At 42.8% G+C, this 27,186-nt stretch overlaps 1 protein-coding gene across 1 annotated transcript in view; it reads left to right on the plus strand.

Moving 5' to 3' along the window:
- Positions 1–19,758, plus strand: part of LOC126482065 (uncharacterized) — a 50,092-nt gene extending 30,334 nt beyond the window's left edge. The window contains exons 4-5 of the mRNA XM_050106040.1: positions 2,352–2,534; positions 19,649–19,758. Of these exons, the coding sequence (XP_049961997.1) occupies positions 2,352–2,534; positions 19,649–19,691 (226 nt within the window). The 3' untranslated portion in view covers positions 19,692–19,758. The remainder of the gene's footprint in view (positions 1–2,351; positions 2,535–19,648) is intronic.
- Positions 19,759–27,186: the final 7,428 nt, after the last annotated feature.

Below are 27,186 nucleotides of genomic sequence, written 5' to 3' on the forward strand. Positions count from 1 at the left end.
AGCCTTTCATTACCAAATGTCGATCCTTTGATGCCTCAGGTCGTACTCTATCAGTCTCTCTCTCCTTACAGCTAAGATGCGCCATACATTTCATTTCGCCCCATTTCAATTCAGTAGACCCTCATTAGTTATCTGATTTACGCGTCTAATCTCTAACGTTCCTCTGTAGCACCAATGTCTTCTTGCTTGAACTGTTTATCGTCCATGTTTCGCTTCCGTGCAAATGCCTTCAGAAATTACTTACCTACACTTAAATTTATATTCGATGCTAGCAAAACTCTCTTTTACAGATAAGCTTTTCTGAATTTGCACCCTCCATTCGTCGGCCACTGTCAAATTATTTTGCTATTCAAATAGCAGAAACTCATGTACTATCTTTAGTGTCTTATTTCGTAATCTAATTCCTTCAGCATCACCAGACTCGATTCCACTACACTGTCTTACAAAATCTTTCCAAGACACTATACATTCCATTTACTTGCTCTCACAAATCCTTCGCCTTCTTTGACAGAATTAGAGCAAACACCGATAATTTTTATTGGTTCTTCTTGAGCCGTAATGCTTTTTCAAAATTTCTCCTTTGTTTCCGTGGTTGCTCAATTTGGAGACTTTCAACCCTGTCTAACTGCATTCTCAACTGCTGCTTCCCTTACATGTGCAAGCAAATTCCCTCTAGTATACCAATGTAGTTTGGGCCAATGCCTTGTTTCTCAAGCGTTGGTAGTACAGTTTTTGTTCTGAATCAGAATTCTCTCAAAATGTGTAAATTCCAGACACAGATAATTGGTAGTCCGACGGCTTGCCTACAGCCTGCAGTTCTGTATATACTTCTAAATACAGATTGTTCCTTTGCTCTATTGTAATACTGTCCTTGAGGTTATGAGACATGATTTTTTTTAGTGTACATTCTACATTTCGGACATCAGCTGATATATATGTGGTTACTATTTTCATTTTCTCCCCCTTGTAAAACAGAACAATTATAACATTATTTTAGTTCTGATGAATTATTTTGCCGACAATCTATAAAGTATAAATGATCATGCAAGCTCCACTGGCGTTCCCAGACGCCAGTGGTCGAAACGTTTGTTAACTTAATCTGGCACTACTTTCGGAATGTTCTTGTCACTGTGAACTTATGAAATGCATGAAGAATAATTTTTATTTGAATTAAAATGCATATATTCATTAAATCTGAATTGTAATTCATGTGAAAATTTGATTCATATATGCTAACTGCAGAAATGGACAGTTAACTGTGACTTGTCACTTGTCTGCGACATGCAATGTAAGTGAAAGTAAAAACAATCCACACACGAAGAAAGATATTTTATTAATTCTCACGCGAACTGTGCAAAAATTGAAGTGAGTGTCTTCTTAACGAACTGAGGACAAAGCCATGTATCAGCACGGAGATTGTTGACGGTCACTTACAGCAAAGGGCAAAGGCAAAAGAAGCCGGGAGGATAAGGCTATTGAAGGCACAAACGCAAATAAACAAGAGAGATTACGTTTAATTAATAATGAAAGTAAAGACTTTACAGTAGATGTGCTGTGTGATGTAGGTAAAGCCAATCGAGATATGATGAAAGGTGAACGAAAGGAAGATTAGTGTCTAGCGTTCCGTGGACGAGAAGGTACGCTAGTTGGTGTAAATAAAGCCAGTTATACGAAGGAAAGAGAAAAAAAAGGAAGATGAGGGTTAAGACCTTGTGGACGATGGCACCAGAGGTGGAACAGAAGGTCGCTTTTGGGGTAAGATGGGAAAAGAACTCAGCTTTTCAGAGGAACCCTCCTAAAGCGATGTACAGAAACCACGCAAAACGTATAATTGGGTGGATGGTGTGCCACCGAACTCCGGTTCTTCCAAATGCTGACTCATTGTCTTTAACTTTTTTGCGATCTCGCTCAGTATGAAAGAAGGAATGGTGCCGAAGGATGATGAATTACAGTAAAAATGATTCAAGATGAAGGGATAATAACAGAAAACGAACTTAAAAATATTTCTGGGATTTTCACGAAGGACAGCAGCTCAGAAAAAAAAAATTGGATTTTAGTAAGTCAAACGAACAAGCTCCGTTTATAAATTGATATAACAGAACAATTTTACCAACATTTGGGTCACTTCATTATTATGTGACGTAAGTGCTTTGATTTGATATTGATGTAGTGATTCCTCGTTGAATAGCACTACATCTTTTCAGAGTGTAAAATATTTTGTTGTTAATGGTGCGTTTCGAACAACGTTCGGCGTACTTAAAGCGAACTGCTGTCACACAGCTGCTAGCCTGTATTTCTGATGTGAAACGGTCAGTAACTGTTCTAAGTCGAACCCTGTTTTTTGTTGCCAGCCTGTCGACATCCTACCTGGTGTGCACGAGAGGCCCCATCGAGGCTTGTTCTCAGCTGGGGCAGGTGGGCGTCGTCCCAGAGAACCAGGCCATCTACTACATCTGCACTCAGAACGGAGACGAAATCTTTCCAGAAATGTACAGGTGTTCTGGCAACGAGATCTTCGACATTACCGTTGCTGCGTAAGTATCCACAGCAATTAACAATATGCAGTTTGGGGTTAAACAGTATTTTTTTTTTACTGTCGCAGTACTTACAATCTGCTGTGTTATTATTTGAACAGTTACTGTATTTGCTACACTATGTGATCAAAAGTATCCGGACACCCCCAAAACACACTTTTTCATATTTAGTGCACTGTGCTATTACCTACTGCTAGGTACTCCATATCAGCGACCTCAGTAGCCATTAGACATCGTGAGAGAGCAGAATGGGGCGCTCTGTGGAATTCACGGACTTTGAACGTTGTAAGGTGATTGGGTGTCACTTATATCATACATCTGTACGTGAGACTTCCACACTCCTAAACATCCCTAGGTCCACTGTTTCCGATGTTATAGCTTAGTGGAAACGTGAAGGGACACGTAAAGCAGAAAAACGTACAGGCTGACCTCGTCTGTTGACTGACAGACAGCCAACAGTTGAAGAGGGTCGTAATGTGTAATAGGCAGACATCTATCCAGATCATCACACAGGAATTCCAAACTGCATCAGGATCCACTGCAAGTACTGTGACAATTAGGCGAGACGTGAGAAAACTTGTATTTCATGGTCGAGTGACTGCTCATAAGCCACACATCACGCCGGTAAATGCCAAACGACGCCTCGCTTGGTGTAAGGAGCCTAAACATTGGACGATTGAAGAAGGAAAAACGCCGTGTGGAGTGACGAATCGCGGTACACAATGTAGCGATCCGATGGCAGGTTGTGGGTATGGCGAATGCCTGGTGAACGTCATCTGCCAGCGTGCGTAGCCCCAACAGCAAAATTCGGAGGCGGTGGTGTTACTGTGCGATCGTGTTTTTCATGAATGGGGCTTGCACCCCTTTTTGTTTTGCGTGGAACTATCACAACACAGGCCTACATTGATGTTTTAAGCACCTTCTTGCTTCCCACTGTTGAAGAGCAATTCGGGGATGGCGATTGCATCTTTCAACATAATGGCCGGCCAGGCTGGCCGAGCGGTTCTAGGCGCTAAAGTCTAGAACCGCGGGACCGCTACGGTCGCAGGTTCGAATCCTGCCTCGGGCATGGATGTGTGTGATGTCCTTAGGTTAGTTAGGTTTAAGTAGTTCTAAGTTCTAGGGGACTGATGACCTCCGCAGTTAAGTGCCATAGTGATCAGAGCCATTTGATTTGTTCATAATGCACGGCCTGTGGTGGAGTGGTTACACGACAATAACATCCCTGTAATGGACTGGCCTGCACAGAGGCCTGACCTGAACCCAATAGAACAGCTTTGGGATGTTTTGTAACGCCGACTTGATATCGATACCTCTACTCAGTGCAGCACTCTATGAAGAATGGGCCGACATTTCCCGCCACGAACTTGTAAGTCATTTTCATCCAGGTGTCCGGATACTTTTGATCCCAAAGTGTGTGTCACTGTTAAAATGGCTCTCTTTTTCACCTGCCAATAGGAATGTTTTTAGAAGAGGACATTAGCCCCCTGGAATATAACCATTTACTGAGCAAATATCTCAGAATAATGTAGGAAAACTATGCGTGAGTTACGTAAGGAAATAAAATCTTCCTTAAACTTTGCTTTGTAATAATGGCTGTGTGTTTACTGCTCTATATACTTCGCCAATAGCGCGCATTCGCACTTTATTATACGTCCACCAATGATATTAACTTGTACTACCAGTTATTCTCTCCCTCCCTCTCCCTCTCCCTCTCCCTCTCCCTCTCCCTCTCCCTCTCTCTCTCTCTCTCTCTCTCTCTCTCTCTCTCTCTCTCTCTCTCTCTCTCCCCCCCCCCCTCTCTCTCTCTCTCGTGTGTATCCGTTTATTGTTAATTCTCTTGCTCTCTCTCCTCTCCTCCCTTGAGTGTGTGTGTTCGTTTCTTGTTCACCATTATTTACTTTATGTTTTGTATGCTTCCTATTTCAAACGCTTCTGTTGTCAAAATCTGTTGAGGAGGTACTTTAGGAGGTGGTGAAATGCAGCACAATACGAGGGACGTACAAAAAGTAATGAAACACACATTTTTCTTAATGCAGGTTGGTTTTATTCAGGATTCCAACACACCATACTATGTCCCATTCTCCTGCCTACAAAACTCTATTTTTCAGCATAATCTCCGTTCAGTGCGATAGCCTTACGCCACCTTATTGGGAGGACCTGTATGCCCACATGCTACCACTCTGCTGGTCGAAGTCGGAGCCAACGTCTTGCGGCGTCACTAACTTCCCCATTATCCACTTACTGCCTGCTGCTGAGTGCATCCTCCATTAGGCCACACAGTTATAAGTCGGAAGGTGTTGTAGGTTGGATGAGGAAGAATAGTCCAATGAAGATTTGTGAGCTCCTCTCTGGTGCGCAGATTTCTGTGAGGCCTTGCATTGTCATGGTGAAACAGACGTTCGTTTGGATTTTTGTGGCTAGGAACACCCTGAAGTCGTTTATTCAGTTTCCTGAGGGTAGCACAACACACTTAAGAGTTGACCCTTGCACCATGAGGAAGGATATGAAACTGAACGACAACTTCAGAGTCACAGAAGATCGTCGCCATGACTTTAGCGGACGAGGGAACGGCTCTGAGCTTTTTTTCCGGAGGAGAGGCAGTGCGGCGCCATTCCACGGACCGCCGTTTTGTTTCCGGTTCGAAGTGATGAACCCGTATTTCAACACCTGTGATGATGATCGACAGAACTGTCATCATCAGCCTCGTAACGCGCATGCAGTTCCTCACAGATGGTCCTCCGTTGCTCTGTACAGTCTTCTGTTGGGCGGCGAGGAATCCAGCGAGCATGCACCTTTGAGTACCTCAACTGGTGGACAAGTGTGTCAGCACCACCGACAGAGACGTTCAGTTGAGTAGCGAGGTATTTGATTGTGATCCCTCGATCACCTCGAGTGAGAGTGTCCACACGTTCCGACATTGCCGGAGTCACAGTTGTGCGCGACCGGTCGGCACATGGGAGATCTGACAGGTTTGCGCGACCTTGCTGCGATGATGACAGGCGCCTCGCTCAAGGACTTTTGTTCACTGCCAGGTCTCCATAGGCATTCTGCAACAACCTATAATTATCTGCGATGCTCTGGTTATTCGCGAAAAGGAACTTAATGACAGCTGTCTGCTCTGGTTCAAAATGGCTCTGAGCACTATGGGACTTAACATCTATGGTCATCAGTCCCCTAGAACTTAGAACTACTTAAACCTAACTAAGCTAAGGACATCACACACATCCATGCCCGAGGCAGGATTCGAACCTGCGACCGTAGCAGTCGCGCGGCTCCGGACTGTGCGCCTAGAACCGCTAGACCACCGCGGCCGGCTGTCTGCTCTGGAACGCATCTCCGCTACAGACGCCATTTTGAAGGCCAAGTATAACGCCGCCAACTGTCGGAACTTCATTAAACTATCTAAGAGCAATCCGCTGAAATGCAGACCTATATCACTAACGTCGATTGAGTTAGGAATCTGGTACATATGTTCGAATATTATGAATTACCTCGGAAAAAAAGGTTTACTGACAAATAATCAGCGTGGATTCTGAAAATATCGTTCTTGTTAAATACAACCGGCACTTTATTCTCACGAACTAATGAGTGCTATTGACATGGGATGTCAAAGTCATTCCATGTTTTTAGATATCCGGAAGGCTTCTGACACCGTTCGTCACAAGTGACTTCTAAACAGATTGCGGTCCTGTGGATTATTGCCTCAGTTGTGCGACTGGATTCGAGTTCCTGTCGGAAGTGTCACAGTTGGCAGTAACTGACGAAAAGTCAACGAGTACAACAGACTTAATAACTATCGTTCCTCGAGTAAGTTTTATAGATCGACTGCTGATACTGATCTACGTAAACGACATAGGAGGCAATCTGAGCGGCCCTGTTTGCAGGTGCTGCCGTCATTTTCCTGCTTGTAAAATCGTCAGATGATCAAAAACAATTACAAAAGATTTAAAGAAGATATCCGTATGATGCGAAAAGTGGCAGTAGACTGTAAATAATGAAAAATAAGAAGTCATCCACATGAGTACTAAAACTAATTCGCTAAATTTCTGTCACATAATAAATCACAAAATCTAAAGGCTGTAAAACCATCTAAATACTCAGGGATTACAATTACGAATAACTTCGATTGTGACGATCACATAGGTAATGATGTGGGGGAAACCAATCAAAGACTGCTATTTATTCACAGAACAATTAGAAAATGCAACAGGTCTACTAAAGAGACGGCTTACATAACACTCGTACATCCTCTTCTAGAGTACTGCAGTGTGCTGAGGGATCTGCATCAGATGGAACTGACGGAGAACATCGAAAAAGTTCAAAGAAGGGCAACTCGATTCCTATTATCGTGAAAAAGGAGAGAGAGCTACGGACATGAGACCTGCATTGGGATGGCTATTATTAAAACAAATACTTTTTCGTTGCACTAGGACCTTCACATAAAATTTCAGTCACCAAATTTCTCCACCGATTGCGGAAATGTTCTGTTGCCGCCAGCCTACATGGGGAGAAATGACCATCATGATGAAATAACAGAGATCAGAGCTCGCACAGAAACACTGAAGTGCTCGTTTTTCCTGCTGGCTTTTGGAGACTGGAACGGTAGAGAAGTAGCTTGAAGGTGGTGCGATAAAACCTGTGCCAGGCACTTAATTGTGACTTGATGTATAATCATGCAGATGTAGACCCAACCATCATCGGTCAAGGTGACGCTCAACAGTTTTTGGAACTGCCGTTATGTGGCTCTGGGAGATAATGGTGGTAGGGAGCTAACCACCACGGGAGGATACAACCTAAATTTCCTGATGAGATTACGGGATGATATCAACATGAAGCGTCCACTGGGTGTTTTTACTCCACGACTACGTCCAAACTCCTGTACAGAACGCAACCACACTCGTTTGGCCTGACTCTAACTGCACGTTGCAGAAATGCAATTTCAAATATCTGCTGAAACACCATAAAAAATGTGCTGACGACTCATCGGAAGAATCGTTGTACGTGAACACAAATTTTAGAGTTATTTAGGGGTATGGCACACACTAAATACAGTTTAACATCGGCGATTTCCTAAGAGCGTCGACCGAAGATTACGCCCATTTCAGTTTAAAACTTGGAAATCATAGATACCTCAACACTACAGGTTAATGATCAAGTTAGGATTCAAACTGTAACTGGCTCGTTAAAGTAGTACCAGGTAATCACCATTCGCAGTTTAAAAAAGCTTTAAACCGATAAAACGAAAGTAATGGCGTTCTTGGGAATAGATCACATAATCAAAGGTCGTTATCGATGGGATAATACTGCCATAAATATTATACAAATAGTGCCTTTGGTGTGAATTAATTAAGAACCCTGACGACCATCGAATGTTCCGTGGAGCATCTGCAAGACCTGTCAAACGGAAAAGGTGTCAGTAGAGTAGATGAAACGAAAAATAAATGCGCGTAGAGGGAGCCTGATGTGTTCTCAATAATGAAAAATCAAGAAAAGAAATAAAATTTAATGGAATGGATGTGTTCCGCGAATACGGGAGAGCAAGACTGCATAGAAAATCCTGCATTATAACCTATCAGAAAGCAGATTTGTTGGAAGACTGAAGAAATGGTAGTACGCTGAGAAGTCAGATGAAGAATGAAAAGAACAGTTTCAGTCTTTTATACATTTTAACTACAGCAGCTCTCGAGCAATCCAAAAGTAAAACTATGCCAAAGAAAGGGGTGGTTAGAAACTAACTAATTCTCTGTTAAATGCTTAGTTTCCAACAAGAGAAAATTAAATACAACTATACAATCGATTTTTAGTTGCTGCGCGGCTGCATGTTGTTTAATTGTATGAAACGTCCCCTTAGAAAAATTAATGAATTACTGTGCTGAAAAAAACCTCTTACGTTATTTAATTTTCAAACAGCTGATCAGAACTGAACGTACTCAGACATTTCTGTCTTTACTTATTCTGATCAACACTAAACTGACACACAATATTTTTAGCGCAACGCAATCTGACCTTCAACAATCCCTACAAAAGAATGGCCCTGACTGACAATAACCTACACCTTTCATGAATCACTTACCTCACAAAAATCTTCGTTACTCGAGCTACTGCAATACAGTGAGCGCCAACACTGCCAGCTAAATAAAAGATTTTAACTACTGAAGGCACACTTAGCAAATGAAAGATTTTGATAGAGAACAAACAATGTATTTACCTTAATAGTGTTCAAAAGTCATTATATATATATATATATATATATATATATATATATATATATATACGAGGGGCGTTCAGAAAGTAAGCTCCGATCGGTCGCGAAATGGAAACGACTATGAAAATCCGATAAAGCTTTGCACAGATGTGTTGGGTAGTGTCTCTAGTACAACCCCAGTTAGCATCACGTCGCTCTTCTCATTTCTGAGCTCGCAGTGAGTGCGTAAAGATGTCTAGAAAATAGTGTCTGCCGCCAAGTACGAGGGCCTGGTGAGAAATTTCGCCTGAAGCTATGCAGCTAACATTTCATAACTGTCGTGCTGTTTCTTCTTCAAGACAATTCTCAGCCGCATTCTGCAGGGGCAATGAAGATGCTCCTGCATCGTTTTCAAATGGAAATGTGAGATTACCCACAATACAGTCCGCAATTGTCTCCCCCTGAGTTTCATCTCTGGTCACATAAACCGCTGTCTTTGAAGACAACATTTTGACACAGACAACGAGGTTTAGGCCGGCGTGGAGAATTGGCGGAAAGCACTGGCGGCTGCCTTCTATGACGAGGCTATTGAAAAGTTGGTACAACGCTATGACGAAAGTCTAAGTCAGAACGGCGACTACGTAGAGAAGTAGCTGAAAGGTGTAGCTAATTGTTACAAGTAAAACATTTCAATTTGGCAATCAATCGGAGCTTACTTTCGGAACAGGCCTCGTATATATATATATATATATATATATATATATATATATATATATATATATATATATCAGTTCATGACATCCAGTCTTACAAATTTACTCTCTCTGATGGACACACGTCCAGATCATCTGCTCTCAAAACTCCGCCATCTCACTCCCCACATCCACCACTGGTGGCGGCTCACCTCCAACTGCGCAACGTTACGCGCTGTTCACATCCAACTGCCCAACACTACAATAGCGAATATTCCAACAATGCCAACCAACCACAGACTTCACACAGCACAGTCAGTGATTTTCATATAGAGTCCTACGTGGCGTTACCAACATAAAAACCTAAACAGCCTATTTACAGTTGTTAAGTCAGTGTAGTCGCAGAATATGTGTATAGTATGTTGAGGTAGATGTAATTTATCAATGGATGAATATATTTGACTAAACTTTTTTATAAACTGATAAATACAGGAAAAATTTCTTTCGCGCTTACACTGTATCTGAAGGCTATCTAAATATGCCTCTTTCCTACGTTTTTCTTTCATGGCACTGTCCAAACCAATTAGAATCTGTCATTATATCGTATGCATTCAAAAAATATGGTTATGTCTGGGTTGCTTTGGCAGTACAATGGCTCAGTATTACAGCGGGACAAGAAGAGCCATTGTAATCACTGAGATAATTTAAGTGGCCCACTGCTTAACCAATTATACTCGAAGAGCAATCGGTGTTCTGCTTTACCGAACAACAAAAATGAGTTAAAATAGTGTGATGCCTCGAGAACGTGATATATCTAAATTTGTGATACGGGTGGTACCATTGGAGCTTCCCACAATCAGAGTTTAGGGGAGGGAGTGGCTTTGGAACAACAGGAAACATACGAGGTGGCTTAGTATGAGATCATCGGAGATCTTGAACGAGGGACGGTAGCTGATCACTTGCTCACAGCCCACCGGAATAGACTGCAGGCTACAGATCAACGGCAGTGAGCCTTGCGAATATCAATGGCAACGCCAGCCCAAAATTTCGTTTATCTTTCTAAGGAAGTATTTATACACATACGTCCACAACTTTGGCTCTCATTAAGAAGACGCTGCAGTAATGGAGTAACAGTCTCGGTGACGACAAACCCAGAGCAGTCGCGCTTTGAACTGTGAACGAGTTTCTGACGTGACAGTCTTTACTTGTATGTCTACATGCGATATGTAATGCGGAATGGTATCATAACTGAGAGTGAAGCATCCCAGGGCTCCTGATCACGCTCCTAGAACCAACTCAGGCCAATGGTTGTATCCTCAAGTTCTATAAAACAAGCCAATATTTGTATCCCCACCTCATACAAAGCAGTTGTTTGATGGCTCGAATCTCTAGAGACAAAATCCATTGAGCTTTCTGTTCCGCTGTATTGTGGTACCACTACGAATTTTTATCTTTACATAGTCGATAACTGTAGCCCCATAGAGGTCAATTTAGTAATGATATATTAGAAACTGAGATTACCACTGGAGCGTTGACACAGGCAAACGCCCTGTACCTCAATTCTGTTGAAATCTGATTATTCACTTGGACGACATATAACAGCATTTTTCGTAGTTGTCCCTCAATGGAAGATTGCTATTCTTCACTGGTGACAAAATTTTTGTCTTGATTCTCATCAAGTAGTGTTGGCCAGTAGCAATGTTTGCACACTGTTATAGTGGACTGTGATCGCTCGTTTCGGTGCTATTACAGCAGCAAAAAAATTATTCCACCTGGATTTGATCCCTGTATGTAAGATTTATGGAGCACTTTCGTCGTTATACTGGGTGTAACAGGCATAAGCGCAGACATTTTTATATGTGGTACCTTAATATGTACACATATCAGAGTGTAGGTTGTTATTTACTATGTATCGAACACTCTTCCCACAAACACGTCACAGATTTTACGACTGATGTTTTTCACATGGTCGTACTGCACCTCTAAGTGGACTCCACCCGTCACTATAAAATAAACGTTCCGTGTCAACGTGGCCACATTTCAGTACCTGACCTGCTACTTAGGAAAAATACGAATTATTGGCTCGCTCTTGCCACATGTATTTCGTGGAACTAACCAACCCAAACAAATATGACTTATAATGTGTTCAATTATTAGTCTGAAAACGACTGATATTGATGTAATGTTGTTCAGCACCCGGTCCTCAGTCACCAAAAGAAATATTTGCACTTATATCCCTTAAACTCATAATAAGACATAATAAGACATTTGGTATCCACTTCTGGAAAAAAGCCACCTTCAGATTTTTACATGCAGTCTTAAGGAATATATCCATGTTGCTCTTGCATGTTTTCTAATGTCACCTACCGGCCTCCCATTCAATCATCTTCTCTTGTACACTTGATTCAATAGAAGACCTTACTCGATTCATCTATGACCCACTTATTTGGCAACGTGTTCCGCATTCTTCCATTTTCAATAGAGTGATAATTACGTTTTCTACCTCACTCCACTTCGTCATAGATTTTTTTTTTGCCTCTTGTTGTAATTCTCATTACGCATCTCACCCTTCGTTTTTCATTGCCGCAAGCCAAGACTGGTAATAGGCACTGACTGTAAGCTTGTCCTAACACAGCAAGTTTAAATTTGAAAACTATTCACTTAACGAAAAGCACTCCAGGCTGCGACGCTACCAAATGGTTTTCTGCTCCTGAGTAGCCGCTCTCTAACCAGAAGTCCATGAGAAAAAAACTAGTTTTGACCTTACTTGATGTTGCTCGCACTTTAGGTAGTTGAGCTCTGCAAGACCCTGTTTAGAAAAGAATAGCTCGATGGGGTCATAGGGTTGTGCTGCGCGCGTCTGCTTTCGCGCCCGGCAGCTTACTCACTGCAAAAAACAATCTGCACCCGTGATCTCGCAGTCAAATAATCTACGCATTGGCTGGAATTGCGAAATTAATAAAATACACAGAAATATTTTTAAAATAAAAGACAAATCCGTCATTTAATAAAAAAGAGTTTTCCTCTAACTTTTGTAACTGATGAAGATGACAAAGAATAATGCTGAAAACTGTTTATTGAAGAAAGGACATCTCAAATAACAGAAAGTGGTCCTACGATGTCCAGTTGAATTACAGACAGAACATACTCTTATCAAATGCAGTAAAGTTAGGTTGAGAGAGTTACGAGAATGGTAGCAAAAACGCCAAAACAAATACTCATCAAAGGCACGCGAAAACTAAGTCCATTTCGTGATCACAGTACACGAAATATTCACAGCTCAAAACAATTGAGAGGCCAACATGATTATTTACAAATTAACACTTGCGATACAAAGAATAGTAGCTCATACGCTGTCTATTCTCAATTCTGTAATGCAAGCGGAAAACGTTAAGAGTTCTACAGTGGAGCACATTCAGAAGCTAAAGTATAGTATCAGCCGTTCACCATCCAGAATCAATCAGCTACACGATCGAATAACAACCGTTACTACAAGAAAGTCCACCTTCTTCCAGAACTTACGTAAAACTGTCCCCTTCAACCTCTCAATGAAAAGTGTCAAGAATCGCTCCTTTAATCGTACCACCCAAAAAGTTTGTCTCAACTTGACTCAAATGGTGTTCTAGCACTGCCTGGTTGAAAGAAGCGTCTTTTGGCACTCTTTTAATAGTGGTGTCAGCTTGCACAAGAGCCTGACCACTTCTTAAATTGCTATGATGTTGTGTTAGTAATCTTAATTAATACGACTGCCTGCTTGTCCACTGGCTGAAGGCCATCCCCACCAAAATAAATCGTTCTTAAGTTTTAATTACATGATTTGACTGAACTTGACCGTTTCACGCACTGAACAAATATATTATAACAATATTTAAATAAAGAAATATTTTAAACATTCAGTCACGCCGGCCACGGTGACCGAGCGGTTCTAGGCGCTCAGTCCGGAACTGCGCGACTGCTGCGGTCGCAGGTTCGAATCCTGCCTCGGGCATGGATGTGTGTGATGTCCTTAGATTAGTTAGGTTTAAGTAGTTCTAAGTTCTAGGGGACTGATGACCACAGATGTTAAGTCCCATAGTGCTCAGAGCCATTTGAACCATTTGAACCGTTCAGTCATACTCTGATCATTTACAATAAATTATAAATAAAAATTTGTCGATAAGTAAATAACCTAATATTGTTGCACAAGTGCACTCACATTAAATGACAACTAATTGTTGTTAAATATTGTTTAAACATTTATTTTTGCCTGCTTGAGATAAGCGTTTTTTGAGCCTATTTTAATGGTGGTGTCTGCTAACACAAGTGATTGACCACTGCTTAAATTAAAATGATTTTGTGTTAGTAATCTCAGTTAATAACTATTATAGTTATATTATAGTTATAGTAAAATATTCATTAAGTAAATTAAATATTCATTAAGTAAATAGACAAGTATGACCAGGCAAGAGGCATTGGTGGTGCATTCATTCGCTTTGTTATTGTGAAGAGTGCGATGTTCTGACAAACATCTGCGTCATAAAGCAGGTATAAGAGACGTTGTAAGGCAATAAATTCCCTTAAGGATTATAGCTAAAGTGCAAAGCTGTCATTTGAGACACCGCTTGTTGAAATGGATGAAGCGTTTAAAAGTTGTTAATTCAGACGTTGGTTGTGAAAATGTTGAGTAAATATTGACTCCTGTTGTTTTATTATTATTTTCGTACTGACGAACTAGGATCACGTAACAACCCCAATTCCTCTTTATTCCTTGTTGTTTTTTATTTCTTCGGTACCGCTTCATCTTCTCCCCATTTCTTATTTCTTTTGAACTGGAACCCTTCTAAATTTAATATTGTAGTCTTAAAAGGATTTCGATCTGGAATTTCCGATCCTTTTATACTCTTTCTTTCTAGATCTTCCCTTATTTCTGTATTCCATGCTATTATCAGTTTCTGCTTCCAGAAATACAGGAATATTTGTTTCGTGAGCCTGTTCTCATTTGCACGATAAAGGTGTCCAAGGAAAAAAAAAGGAAAGAATAATCTTCTTTTATCCATTACTTCTGATACCTCCTCTATATTTTTGTAGATATCCTCATTACTTCTCATATTGCAGTCATCTCTAGTTTCTATTGTTGTACTGCAGTCATTATTTTTCTAACCATCGGCCTTTCAAATATCTCTATTCCGTTAATCTTGTAGTTCATTATTAAGCATTCACGTCCATATAAACATTCTCTTCGTACCACTGTCGTATATGTCAAACTATATGCTCTCTCCATTTCGTTAAAGATACTGCAAATATTGTTGCGTTATTGGATGCACCCCATTTATCTGAGATCGCCAATGTATTCATATTCAGATTTGCTTTATTATTTTACTGTTAATTTTTGTCGAATTTCTGACACCTATACAGGGTGTTACAAAAAGGTACGGCCAAACTTTCAGGAAACATTCCTCACACACAAAGAAAGAAAATATGTTATGTGGACATGTGTCCGGAAACGCTTGCTTTCCATGTTACAGCTCATTTTATTACTTCTCTTCAAATCACATTAATCATGGAATGGAAACACACAGCAACAGAACGTACCAGCGTGACTTCAAACACTTTGTTACAGGATATGTTCAAAATGTCCTCCGTTAGCGAGGATACATGCATCCCTGATGCGCTGATGCAGCTCTGGAGAATGGCGTATTGTATCACAGCCGTCCACAATACGAGCACGAAGAGTCTCTACATTTGGTACCGGGGTTGCGTAGATACGAGCTTTCAAATGCCCCCATAAATGAAAGTCACGAGGGTTGAGGTCAGGAGAGCGTGGAGACCATGGAATTGGTCTGCCTCTACCAATCCATCGGTCGCCGAATCTGTTGTTGAGAAGCGAGCGAACACTTCGACTGAAATGTGCAGGAGCTCCATCGTGCATGAACCACATGTTGTGTCGTACTTGTACAGGCACATGTTCTAGCAGCACAGGTAGAGTATCCCGTATGAAATCATGATAACGTGCTCCATTGAGCGTAGGTGGAAGAACATGGGGCCCAATCAAGACATCACCAACAATGCTTGCCCAAACGTTCACAGAAAATCTGTGTTGATGACGTGATTGCACAATTGCGTGCGCATTCTCGTCAGCCCACACATGTTGATTGTGAAAATTTACAATTTGATCACGTTGGAATGAAGCCTCATCCGTAAAGAGAACATTTGCACTGAAATGAGGATTGACACATTGTCGGAAGAACCATTCGCAGAAGTGTACCCGTGGAGGCCAATCAGCTGCTGATAGTGCCTGCACACGCTGTACATAGTACGGAAACAACTGGTTCTCCCGTAGCACTCTCCCTCGGGCATGGGTGTGTGTGTTGTCCTTAGCGTAAGTTAGTTTAAGTTAGATTAAGTAGTGCGTAAGCCTAGGGACGGACGACCTCACCAGTTTCGTCCCATAGCCCTTACCAAAAATTTCCAAATCAAACATCCGACATCGCTGCGACTGTAAAAATATTGTGCACGAACGGGACCAACGACGACTAAAGAGAACCGCTCAATGTGACAGAAGTGCAACCCTTCCTCAAATTACTGCAGATTTCGATACTGGGACATCAATAAGTGTTAGCGTGCGAACAGTTCGACAAAACATCATCGATATGGGCTTTCGGAGCAGAAGGCCCACTCATGTACCCTTGATGACTGCACGACACAAAGCCTTACGCCTCGCCTGCGCCCCGTCAACACCGACATTGGACTGTTGATGACTGGACGTATATTGCCTGGTCGGACGAGTCTCGTTTCAAATTGTATCAAGTGGATGGACGTGCAGGGGTATGGAGGCAACTTCATGAAGCCATGGACCCTGATGTCAGCAGGGGACTGTTCAAGCTGGTGGAGGCTCTGTTATGGTGTGGGGCGTGTGCAGTTGGAGTGGTACTGGACCCCTGATACATCCAGATACGTCTCTGATAGGTGACACGTACGTAAGCATCCTGTCTGGTAACCTGCATCCGTTCAAGTCATCCTACACGTCCAGAATTGCTACAGAGTGGCTCCAGGAAATCTCTCCTGAGTTTAAACACCTCCACTGGCCAAAAATGAACATTATTGAGTATATTTGGGATGCCTTGCAGCGTGCTGTTCAGAAGAGACCTCCACTTTCTCGTACTCTTACGGGTTTATGGACAGCCCTGCAAGGTTCATGGCGTCAATTGCCTCCAGCACTACTCCAGACATTAGTCGAGTTCATACCACGTCGTGTTGCGCACTTCTGCGTGCTCGTGGAGTCCCTACATGATACTAGGCAGGTATACCGGTTTCCTTGGCTCTTCTGTATATAAAGACTCGTTTCTATGTGTTGATTACTCATTAGTTTAGTCTCATTTTAACTGTTTTTTCAGCCCTGATTTCAAAATAACCGTCATTTGTCAACCCTCAATTTTATTTAGTGTTCGAATCTCGCCAGACCATTCAGCTAACTAACGTAAATTGTGTGAAAGCCTAGTGCCACATCTGTCACTACACTGGGAAACATCATAAGTACGACGTTGGTTATCTCCAATATAAAGACCAAACTACAGTAAATGGACTCAGTATTTATATAGAGACGAAGAGACACGCTTATGACAGAGTCGCGTGGCCGACGGCATCTACCAGCCTTCATAACAAAACGCTTACATTTTCAATAACAGGGCATCCCCATTGGCTAAGAATGTTCTAATTAGGCCGTCGTGATAAGTTATGTCGCCTAACATCACGTATACACAAAATGCGCCTTATAGGGTTCAGAGCAATATGACGTTACAGAAATTTACATTTTCTACTGTTTCCCGCCATTGCTTAATGCGAACAGTGGGACGATTCTCTGACGAAGCACGATCGATTCTGTTTCGCTCTTTTCTCCATCTGAGGTCATTTGTTTCCCTTTTTTTAATGATCTCGAACAAATAAAAGTCAAGATTCTGCATTCATTCCCATTACTGCTAGCAAAGTTATCATGTCACTCGACACCGATTTCGCAGAAACACTAGCTTTTAGAATCGAGGAGTAGTATAATATCGCTTCCTGAAAACAGTCAATTTCTCAAGCCTGTTTTGTTCATAATTACATCGCAGACTTAACGTCTGCCTATGTGGCGTTTCTGTTCATTCAGTCTTACAAAATTTTATATTGTATTGTATCAGTCACCTCAGTCACTACAGGCATAATCCTTCATTATTAATTCAGGATGTCAATACGAACTTCTAGGAAAATCGTGGTACACGAAGAGGTGAATACTATGTCGTTAAAACTTGGCACTTCTCTACGGAGACGTATAAGTAATTGTATCTTTGTCTTGAGTAAAGAATTAACCAATTACTTACTCGTCTTTTGCAACAATTTTATTTTTATTTCTTGAGAAAGAATGTTTCATGTAATTATTTTCTGCACCTGCAGTGGTCTGCAATGGGAATAATTATTGTAATAATTATTTTGAGTAGTTTGGTTTACATATGAAGTGTTTTGTATGAACTCCTTAGAAGCAATACACCGAGATGACAAATTTCATGGGACAGCGATATACACATATACAGACGGCGGTAGTATTGTCTAAACAAGGTAGAAAAGGACAATACATTTGTACTCAGGTGATATATGTGAAAAGGTTTCCGGTGTGATTATGGCTGCACGATGGGAATTAACAGACTTTGAGCTCGGAATGGTAGTTGCATCTAGACGCGTGGGACATTACATTTCGGAAATCCTTACGGAATTTAATATTCCGACATCCACAGTGTAAACCGTGGGCTGAGAATACCGAATTTCGGGCATTACCTCTCACCACGGACAACGCAGTGGCCGACGGCCATCACTTAACGACCGACAGCAGTCGCGTTTGAGCAGAGTTGTCAGTGCTAACAGACAAGCAATACTGCGTGAAATAACCTCAGAAATCAATGTGGGACGTACGACGAACGTATCCGTCGGGACAGGGCTGCGAAATCTGTCGTTCATGGGCCATGGAAGAAGGCGTGTCTTTGCTAACAGCGCGACGTCGCCTGCAGCGCCTCACCTAAGCTCGGAACCATATCGGTTGGATCTTAGACGACTGGAAAGCCGCGCTCTGGTCAGATGTGTCCCGATTTCAATTCGTAAGAGGCGATAGTAGGGTTCGAGTGCGACGCAGACCCCATGAAACCATGAACCCAAGTTTGTCGACAAGGCACTGTGTTAGCTGATGTTGGCTGAATAATGGTCTGGGTTGTGTTTACAAGAAATGGATTGGGACCTCGGTTATGTTGGCTGCCTGGGAAACATTTGCAGTCGTTCATGGAAATTTTACGGATGACAATGCGCCATGCCACAGTTATTCGCTATTGCTTTGAAGAACGTTCTGTACAATTCGAGCGAACGGTTTGGCCACCCAGATGGCCCGACGTGAATCAAAGACATCGGACATGCATGGGACATACTCAAGAGATCAGTTCATGCACAAACTCGTTCACCGGCAATACTTCCTCAATTATAGTCGGCTACAGAGAATGACTGGATATTTCTGCATGGGAATTCCAAATACTTATTGAGTCCATGTCACGTCGAATTGTTGCACTACGCGGGGAAAAAGAAGGTCTGGCACGATATTAGGAGGTATCCTATGGCTTTTGTCACCTCAGTGGATTATAATTATACTATGTAGCTGAGAATTTACTTTTATTCCTCGTATCTTCTATTTATATCCGTTCCCTCGTCTGTTACCACTTCTGGATCCTAACTTCGTCGTATTAACGTTCCTTTTGAATTTAACTATACCTCGCTTTTAATACTGAAGTTGACACTGCTGTAGCCACGAAGTGGAGCTCAAAGTGATCCATGCTAGCACACTTCGGCGTTATATTTGGGATAAGTATACATAAATCTTACTTTTTGGGATCCTATTCATGTTGTACACCGGGAAGTTTTGTATCACTACATATCTTTTATGAGCTACTGAATGCTGTAAAGAAATACCTCGTTCCAATGAAAATTGTATTTTTCCTTTTATTTCAGAACATCACTTTGATATACTGAATCAGTTATGAATCTTTGGGGGTGTTATACTTGCGTACCCATGTAAATAGCATATATGTTAAGCTTTGTGCTGTGTAACAAGGTGACATTCAGTTGAAGCTAGCATTTCGTGCAGTAATAGATATGAGCACCGCTCCGCATGCTTATGCTCCGACGCACGGGATTTTAAATTTTCTGTGTCACCACTCAAGTTTTTTTCTTTCTTTTTCTTGCAGCTGTGTTGACCAATCCACAACTTTGAAGAAGATGCAACCTTAACCATTAATGCAGACATGTGCAAGCAACTACGACACTGACGCAGAGCAGTAAACATGGTGTCGTGGTCAGTTACGTCGGACGAGTGGATTAGCACCACGTACAGTGTTGTTCACGTCCCATATCCGCTGCGAGAGCGGCTTCACTCATATGAAGCTTTTTTCCCGAACTACCGGTGTTTTTATTTACGTCTTTTTACCTTCCTGTAGCTGAAGTTACTAATTTAATGAAGGTGTACTATTTAAAATTTACAGAATAAAGTTTTTCTTGCTGTTTATATCTGTATTGGTTGTGTTTATAAATGTTTCTAGCAAATTTCAGAAATTAAAACTATTCTGTCGTAGTTTATTTCATCCTACTAGAAACTGCCATTAAAATAATCAAAGATAATAAAATAAAAGGTAATCTAACGCCATATGAAATAGCTGAGCAATAGAACACAAAGAACCTAGTAAAGAATAATATGAATAGCAGTTAATCAATTTAAAAAATTAAGTTTGAATAGCGATCGAGTTTAAGCAGAAATTGTTGCAGCTGAATACAAGGAAATACGATAGACACTTGAAAAATTAAACTACTGCCCACTAAAGTTGCATCAGTACAATGGTGGCATGCAATATACGCCAGAACAGCGTGAAGAGGTCTATATCCTTGATACGGGAATGATTAGCATTTCAACAGAATCGTACACACTAACTGGGCCTAATGTCATCTACATTCTGCATGCAAGGAAAGATTATGCAGTCGATTTATCATACAGAAAACGCATTTTAATGTTGGATGATTGGGAGCAAATCGTGTTAAGCCCCTTGTAAGAAGGAGGAATGCCTACCAGCAAAGTTTGGAATCGACAGTGACCTATCGAGGCAATCGTTCAGCGATATTTCTGCTCGCTTTGGTAGGCAACTCATGACTATCAATCGAGTATAGAATCAATTGGTTCAAGTGGACCATACTTAACTTCATGCAGGATCTCAATATCCTTACGTGATTAGCGCCTGAGAGGACAGACATGATGTTCACTCGGGCGTTGGGGTCGAACAGCCACGGAACGTACCTTGAATCAGCGAATGGACATGTTTACAGCTAGATAAGTATCCTCATTGACAGCTCGGGGACATTTAACGCGTAACGGATTGCCAGCGTGGCGAAATTTGAAGACTTAACATTCCAAACGTCCTGAGAACCAAAAGTAATATCTAGAGATAAAAAAGAAAAAGAAAAAAAATTGTGTGCATAAGAAATTAGCACACAGCTTTTTGTAGTACTTTTTTCTTATCAGCCAAGAAATATAAACTGTACTATAGACCAACAGAAAAATTGTTTTGAATTGTCCAAAAAAAGAAAATTTAAAACATTAGACAAGTGTCTCACACATCACTTTCTTCAGACTTAATCTGCTAAGTCCAACAGAGATACACTGATCAGCCAGGAAGTTAAGATCTGTTATCGACATAAACCCGTCCAAACAATAGCAACGTCACATGGCGAGGAATGACTGCTAGTCAGACACACTCACGATACATGTAGTAGCAGTGAGTTTGCTGTCCGTTTGTAGAATAGTGAAGGCACGCGATGTATCTGTGGTATCTGTGTTTGACCGAGAGCGGATAGTGATTAAAAAATGTAGTGTGACGAGGGCCTCTCAGCGGGTAGACCTGATCACCTGGTACAAGTCTTTTGAGGTGACGCTACTTCGGCAGGGACACCCAGTCCTTGAGAGGAGAAAGTCTCCAACCTAGCCGGGAACCGAACCCGCCCCCCCCTCCCCACCCACGCATGACAGGTCGGCGAGCTGTCCACTCAGCTACGGTGGCGGACGGCGGATTGTAATGGCCCGGAGGCTCGGCACAAGCATTTTGGAGATTGCATGACGTGCCGAGTATTCGGTGGGAACTATGGTGAGAGTCTATATCAGGTGGCCAAACCATGGTGAAACCACGTGCAGAAATCGTGGGGATGGGCTGCCACCGTCATACAGATGTCGGACGTCGTAGGCTGGCCAGTCTGTTGAAACAGGACAGGCGGTGATTTGTGGTGGAACTAATATCAGACTTTAATGCTGGGCAGCGTACAAGTATGTCCGAAAACACAGTGCGCCGAAAATTCCTGACGATGTGCCTCCGCAGCCGATGACCCAAGCATGTACCACAGTTATCTCCACGACATCGGCAACTAAGATTTAAACAGGCACGTGACCATCGGACTGGACACTGCCGCCATGGCAAAGCTTTATATTGTCTGATGACTCCCAATACCTCCTTCATCATACCGATTGGAGGGTGCGAATACGTCGTCTTTCAGGGGAACAGCTACTTTACACCTGTACTGTGGGTGGAAGACAAGCTAGTGGTGGCTCCATTATGCTATGGGGAACATTCACGTTGGCATCCAAGGATCCAGTGGAGCTCGTGCAAGGCACTATGACGGCCAAGGAGTATCGTACACTGGTTGCTGACCACGTACTCTCCTTCATGACTATTTTGTTTCCCGACGGCACAGCATTTTTCAACAAGATAAGGCTCCATGTCACAAGACCAGGAGCGTGATGGAGTGGTTGGAGGAACAGAGTGGCGAGTTCCAGTTGATGTACTAACCCCCCCCCCCCCCAACTCCGCAGATCAGAACCCGGTCGAACACATCTGGGAAGTGACTGAATGTGGCGTCAGAGCTCATCGCCCCTCCGCCCCCCTCCACCCCCCTCCTCCCGGAATTTGCGGGAATTAGGTGACTCGAGTGTGCAGAAGTTTCTTCAACCCCTTCCAGCGGTCTTACGAGTCCTCATTGTTTCCATGCCATGATGCGTCGCTGTTCTTACCCTTTAGTCAGTGTACCATTCTATAATGGTTGATAAAACATACATAACCAGTGTATGATACTCCTTGGTCACTGTGGTAGGTTGCACGGGCTCCACTGAACCCATGAATGCTTACGTGAATGTTTCCAGAGCATAATGGAGCCGCCGGCTTGTCTCCGTCCCAGAGCACGGGTGTCAAAGAGGCGTTTCTCCAGAAGAGGATGGATTTGCGTCCTCCCATCTGCATGATGAAGAATGTACCAGGAGTCATCAGATCACGAAACACTACTTCACTGCGCCAACGTCGAGTGCCGACGGTCACGTGCCCATTTCAGTTCGTAGTTGCTGATGTGGTGTTAACATTGGTACAAGCTTGGTTCGTCAGCTGCGGAGGCCCATTGTTAGGAGTTTTCGACGCACTGTGTGTACAGACAGACTTGCACTCTGCCCAGCGTTAACATCTGATGTTTATTCCGCCACAGTTCACCGCCTGTCCTGTTTACCAGTATGGCGAACCCACGACGTCCGGTGTCTGTAATGAGGGGTGGCCGCCCAGTCGCACGACGTCTGGACGTGGCTTCGCCTTGAAGACACTCAACACAACACTCCTCGAACACAGTGCAGTTTCCGAAATGCTCGTGCTGAGCCTCTGGGCCATCACAATCTGTCCTCGGTCGAAGTCAGATAGATAAAGCTCCTACCCCATGATACACACGTACAGCACGCTCATTGATATAACTTGCACCAGCCGGCCGGAGTGGCCGAGCGGTTCTAGGCGCTATAGTCTGGAGCCGCGCGACCGCTACGGTCGCAGATTCGAATCCTGCCTCGGGCATGGATGTGTGTGATGTCCTTAGGTTGGTTAGGTTTAAGTAGTTCTAAGTTCTAGGGGACTGATAACCTCAGAAATGAAGTCACACAGTGCTCAGAGCCATTTGAACCATTTAATTTGCACTGTGCGTGTGTCTCACTAGCAGTCATGTCTTGCCAGGTGACGTTGCAATCGGCTGGACTGGTGTATACCGATAGTAGGTCGGTGGTCATAATGTTCTGGCTGATCACTGTAACTGTTTTAAGGCTAGTAAACGATACGAAACAAAATTCACAGAAAACAAGTCCCTTTTTTCAGCAGATAATCGTGGAATATTTTGGGCTACTGAAAGTTGTATGTGAAGGAAATCGTCAAAAGTTTTGCCTTTCTTTAGGATGTTACCACTTCCATTCAATGTCAATGAATGTCCTTTTGATGTGTACTTTTCCAAGTGAAGTGATTTTGTGCCACAGAACTGATGATGTTTTGTTGATGGCTTAATCAGCGGCAGCTGGGAGGTCAATAAAGTATTTTTCCTCCATTCTGAATGTGTTTAACGGTAAAAAATAGCGTGCTGGAGGGATTACAAAGTAAATAAATCATCAGATACATTACACTTAGCGACCGTGGCGAGCTTTCTTTTAAGAAAAAGTTTCTATCATAAGATAGATACCCGAAATCATATACTTATGCTATATACAGTAAGAACATACACATATGTATAAGGTTGTTTTGGCCCACCGCAGTTTTCTACTCCAAGTCACACATTTGCTTTTGATATATGTTGTACTGACAGTATTTTTAGTGCAACTGTTAGGTCCAGGAGACCCTTCATGGCACAAATACATTATTGCCTCAGTGTTGTCAAGAGAAGGAATACAGAAGTTGTGATACGAAAGCTGCCGTAACTAGAATGTATATGGAATGAGGGAGGCTACGACGCTGGGATTACAGATTTACTTCAAACTTTGTACAACACTAGTAGGTCATTAAAACAACGTACTGTGCAAGTAGTAGGGTGCACTACTCTGGCAGTTGCGAGAAAATCCCAAGTGAAGTTTTGTGCGTCTGTTATGTAGCTGATGTATATGAGCATAGGTACGACACGTTAGAGTTCATGATGGTAAAGTGGTTAGCGTTCGAGCTTCGTAAGACGAACGTTTATAAGGCGACGTTTCGACTACCGCTCATCCGTTCATATTTGTAGTACATATGTAAATTCTGTGATATTTGAAGAATTTTTACCTAAACTATTCGTTCTTGCTACCTAAGTAATGTCTGACCGATATGCAGGTTCACTGCGAAATGGGGCGTGCCTCTTTGTTTGCAGCTTGAAGCAAAGTAGTTCCGGGTACCTTACAGATTGCACGCATAAGATATTTCGAAAATCAGGACAGGCACACATTTTCACGAAAATTCTATGCGTTTGTTCAATTACGTGTCGGTAGCTATAAAAATGTTTCTTCTAATAATTAAATTTCATTAAAAATAGTAAGTAGTAAAATAACATGAAGTTCACTAAAACTTCATGCAAATTAACTTTTTTTTTTAGTTATATTACCCCTCAAATGTCATATAAATTAAATACCATAACCAGTGATGAAAGAAAAAGGGATTAAAAATTAAAATTATTCCCGAGTCGAACCATTGACTATACAAGTCTCCTTTCATTTTTTTCGGATTTGTTCGTTACGTTTGGTCTGGGCGGACATCACATGACATACACTCCTGGAAATTGAAATAAGAACACCGTGAATTCATTGTCCCAGGAAGGGGAAACTTTATTGACACATGATCACACTGACAGAACCACAGGCACATAGACACAGGCAACAGAGCATGCACAATGTCGGCACTAGTACAGTGTATATCCACCTTTCGCAGCAATTCAGGCTGCTATTCTCCCATGGAGACGATCGTAGAGATGCTGGATGTAGTCCTGTGGAACGGCTTGCCATGCCATTTCCACCTGGCGCCTCAGTTGGACCAGCGTTCGTGCTGGACGTGGAGACCGCGTGAGACGACGCTTCATCCAGTCCCAAACATGCTCAATGGGGGACAGATCCGGAGATCTTGCTGGCCAGGGTAGTTGACTTACACCTTCTAGAGCACGTTAGGTGGCACGGGATACATGCGGACGTGCATTGTCCTGTTGGAACAGCAAGTTCCCTTGCCGGTCTAGGAATGGTAGAACGATGGGTTCTATGACGGTTTGGATGTACCGTGCACTATTCAGTGTCCCCTCGACGATCACCAGTGGTGTATGGCCAGTGTAGGAGATCGCTCCCCACACCATGATGCCGGGTGTTGGCCCTGTGTGCCTCGGTCGTATGCAGTCCTGATTGTGGCGCTCACCTGCACGGTGCCAAACACGCATACGACCATCATTGGCACCAAGGCAGAAGCGACTCTCATCGCTGAAGACGACACGTCTCCATTCGTCCCTCCATTCACGCCTGTCGCGACACCACTGGAGGCGGGCTGCACGATGTTGGGGCGTGAGCGGAAGACGGCCTAACGGTGTGCGGGACCGTAGCCCAGCTTCATGGAGACGGTTGCGAATGGTCCTCGCCGATACCCCAGGAGCAACAGTGTCCCTAATTTGCTGGGAAGTGGCGGTGCGGTCCCCTACGGCACTGCGTAGGATCCTACGGTCTTGGCGTGCATCCGTGCGTCGCTGCGGTCCGGTCCCAGGTCGACGGGCACGTGCACCTTCCGCCGACCACTGGCGACAACATCGATGTACTGTGGAGACCTCACGCCCCACGTGTTGAGCAATTCGGCGGTACGTCCACCCGGCCTCCCGCATGCCCACTATACGCCCTCGCTGAAAGTCCGTCAACTGCACATACGGTTCACGTCCACGCTGTCGCGGCATGCTACCAGTGTTAAAGACTGCGATGGAGCTCCGTATGCCACGGCAAACTGGCTGACACTGACGGCGGCGGTGCACAAATGCTGCGCAGCTAGCGCCATTCGACGGCCAACACCGCTGTTCCTGGTGTGTCCGCTGTGCCGTGCGTGTGATCATTGCTTGTACAGCCCTCTCGCAGTGTCCGGAGCAAGTATGGTGGGTCTGACACACCGGTGTCAATGTGTTCTTTTTTCCATTTCCAGGAGTGTATGTTCAATTTGATGGTTGCTTCCTTTACTCGCTGAGTAACCTTGCCTGCTTCCAGTTGACTACCACAAACTCTGACAGGTAGCATCTACGCACAGCTACATGAGTTACATAATAGACGCGTAAAACTTCTATTGCTATTTTCTCGGAATTTCCAGAGTAGAGCATCTTACTATTTGCACATTATGTTCTTTTAATGGCCTACTAAAGGTGTACAAAGTCTCAAGTAAATCAGTGACCTTAATGTCGTGACCTTCCCTTGTGAGTGTGTAAGAGTATGAACATAAAATACTTATTGTAGATCTATTGCTAATGTACAAGTGTTACTTTCAGTCATAGTTGAATCAGTTGCATCATTCCTCCTGTTTTTCATTACACTTTCTGCCTTCCTGTTATGCAGCTCTAGTGCTTTCTGAGATTTTCTGCTATCTGCTGTGTGTCCTTTCACCTCGAGGTGGAACGGGTCACGATTCTTTCAAGTATCTAACCGTGGTCTCTCAAATGATAGACTTTGGAAAGTATTTTACAAAATATCCTTCTATATTGCATTTATTTGGTCTCTGGAAATTTGACTTTAAATGCTTTGGATGTGCGACTAACATTAAGTTCACAGATGGGGTATTCTTTAGAAGTCTTTCATCTACTTTAGTGACCTTTTTATCTCGGTACAGATATTATACATTACCGGAAAAATTAATACACCCTTTCAGAGGTTTCAAATTCACTCATGATTTATTGCTGCACCGCTACATATGAATTACATGAAATG

This window comes from Schistocerca serialis, chromosome 5 (genome assembly GCF_023864345.2).
Source record: "Schistocerca serialis cubense isolate TAMUIC-IGC-003099 chromosome 5, iqSchSeri2.2, whole genome shotgun sequence".
In the NCBI taxonomy this organism is placed as follows: Eukaryota; Metazoa; Arthropoda; class Insecta; order Orthoptera; family Acrididae; genus Schistocerca; species Schistocerca serialis.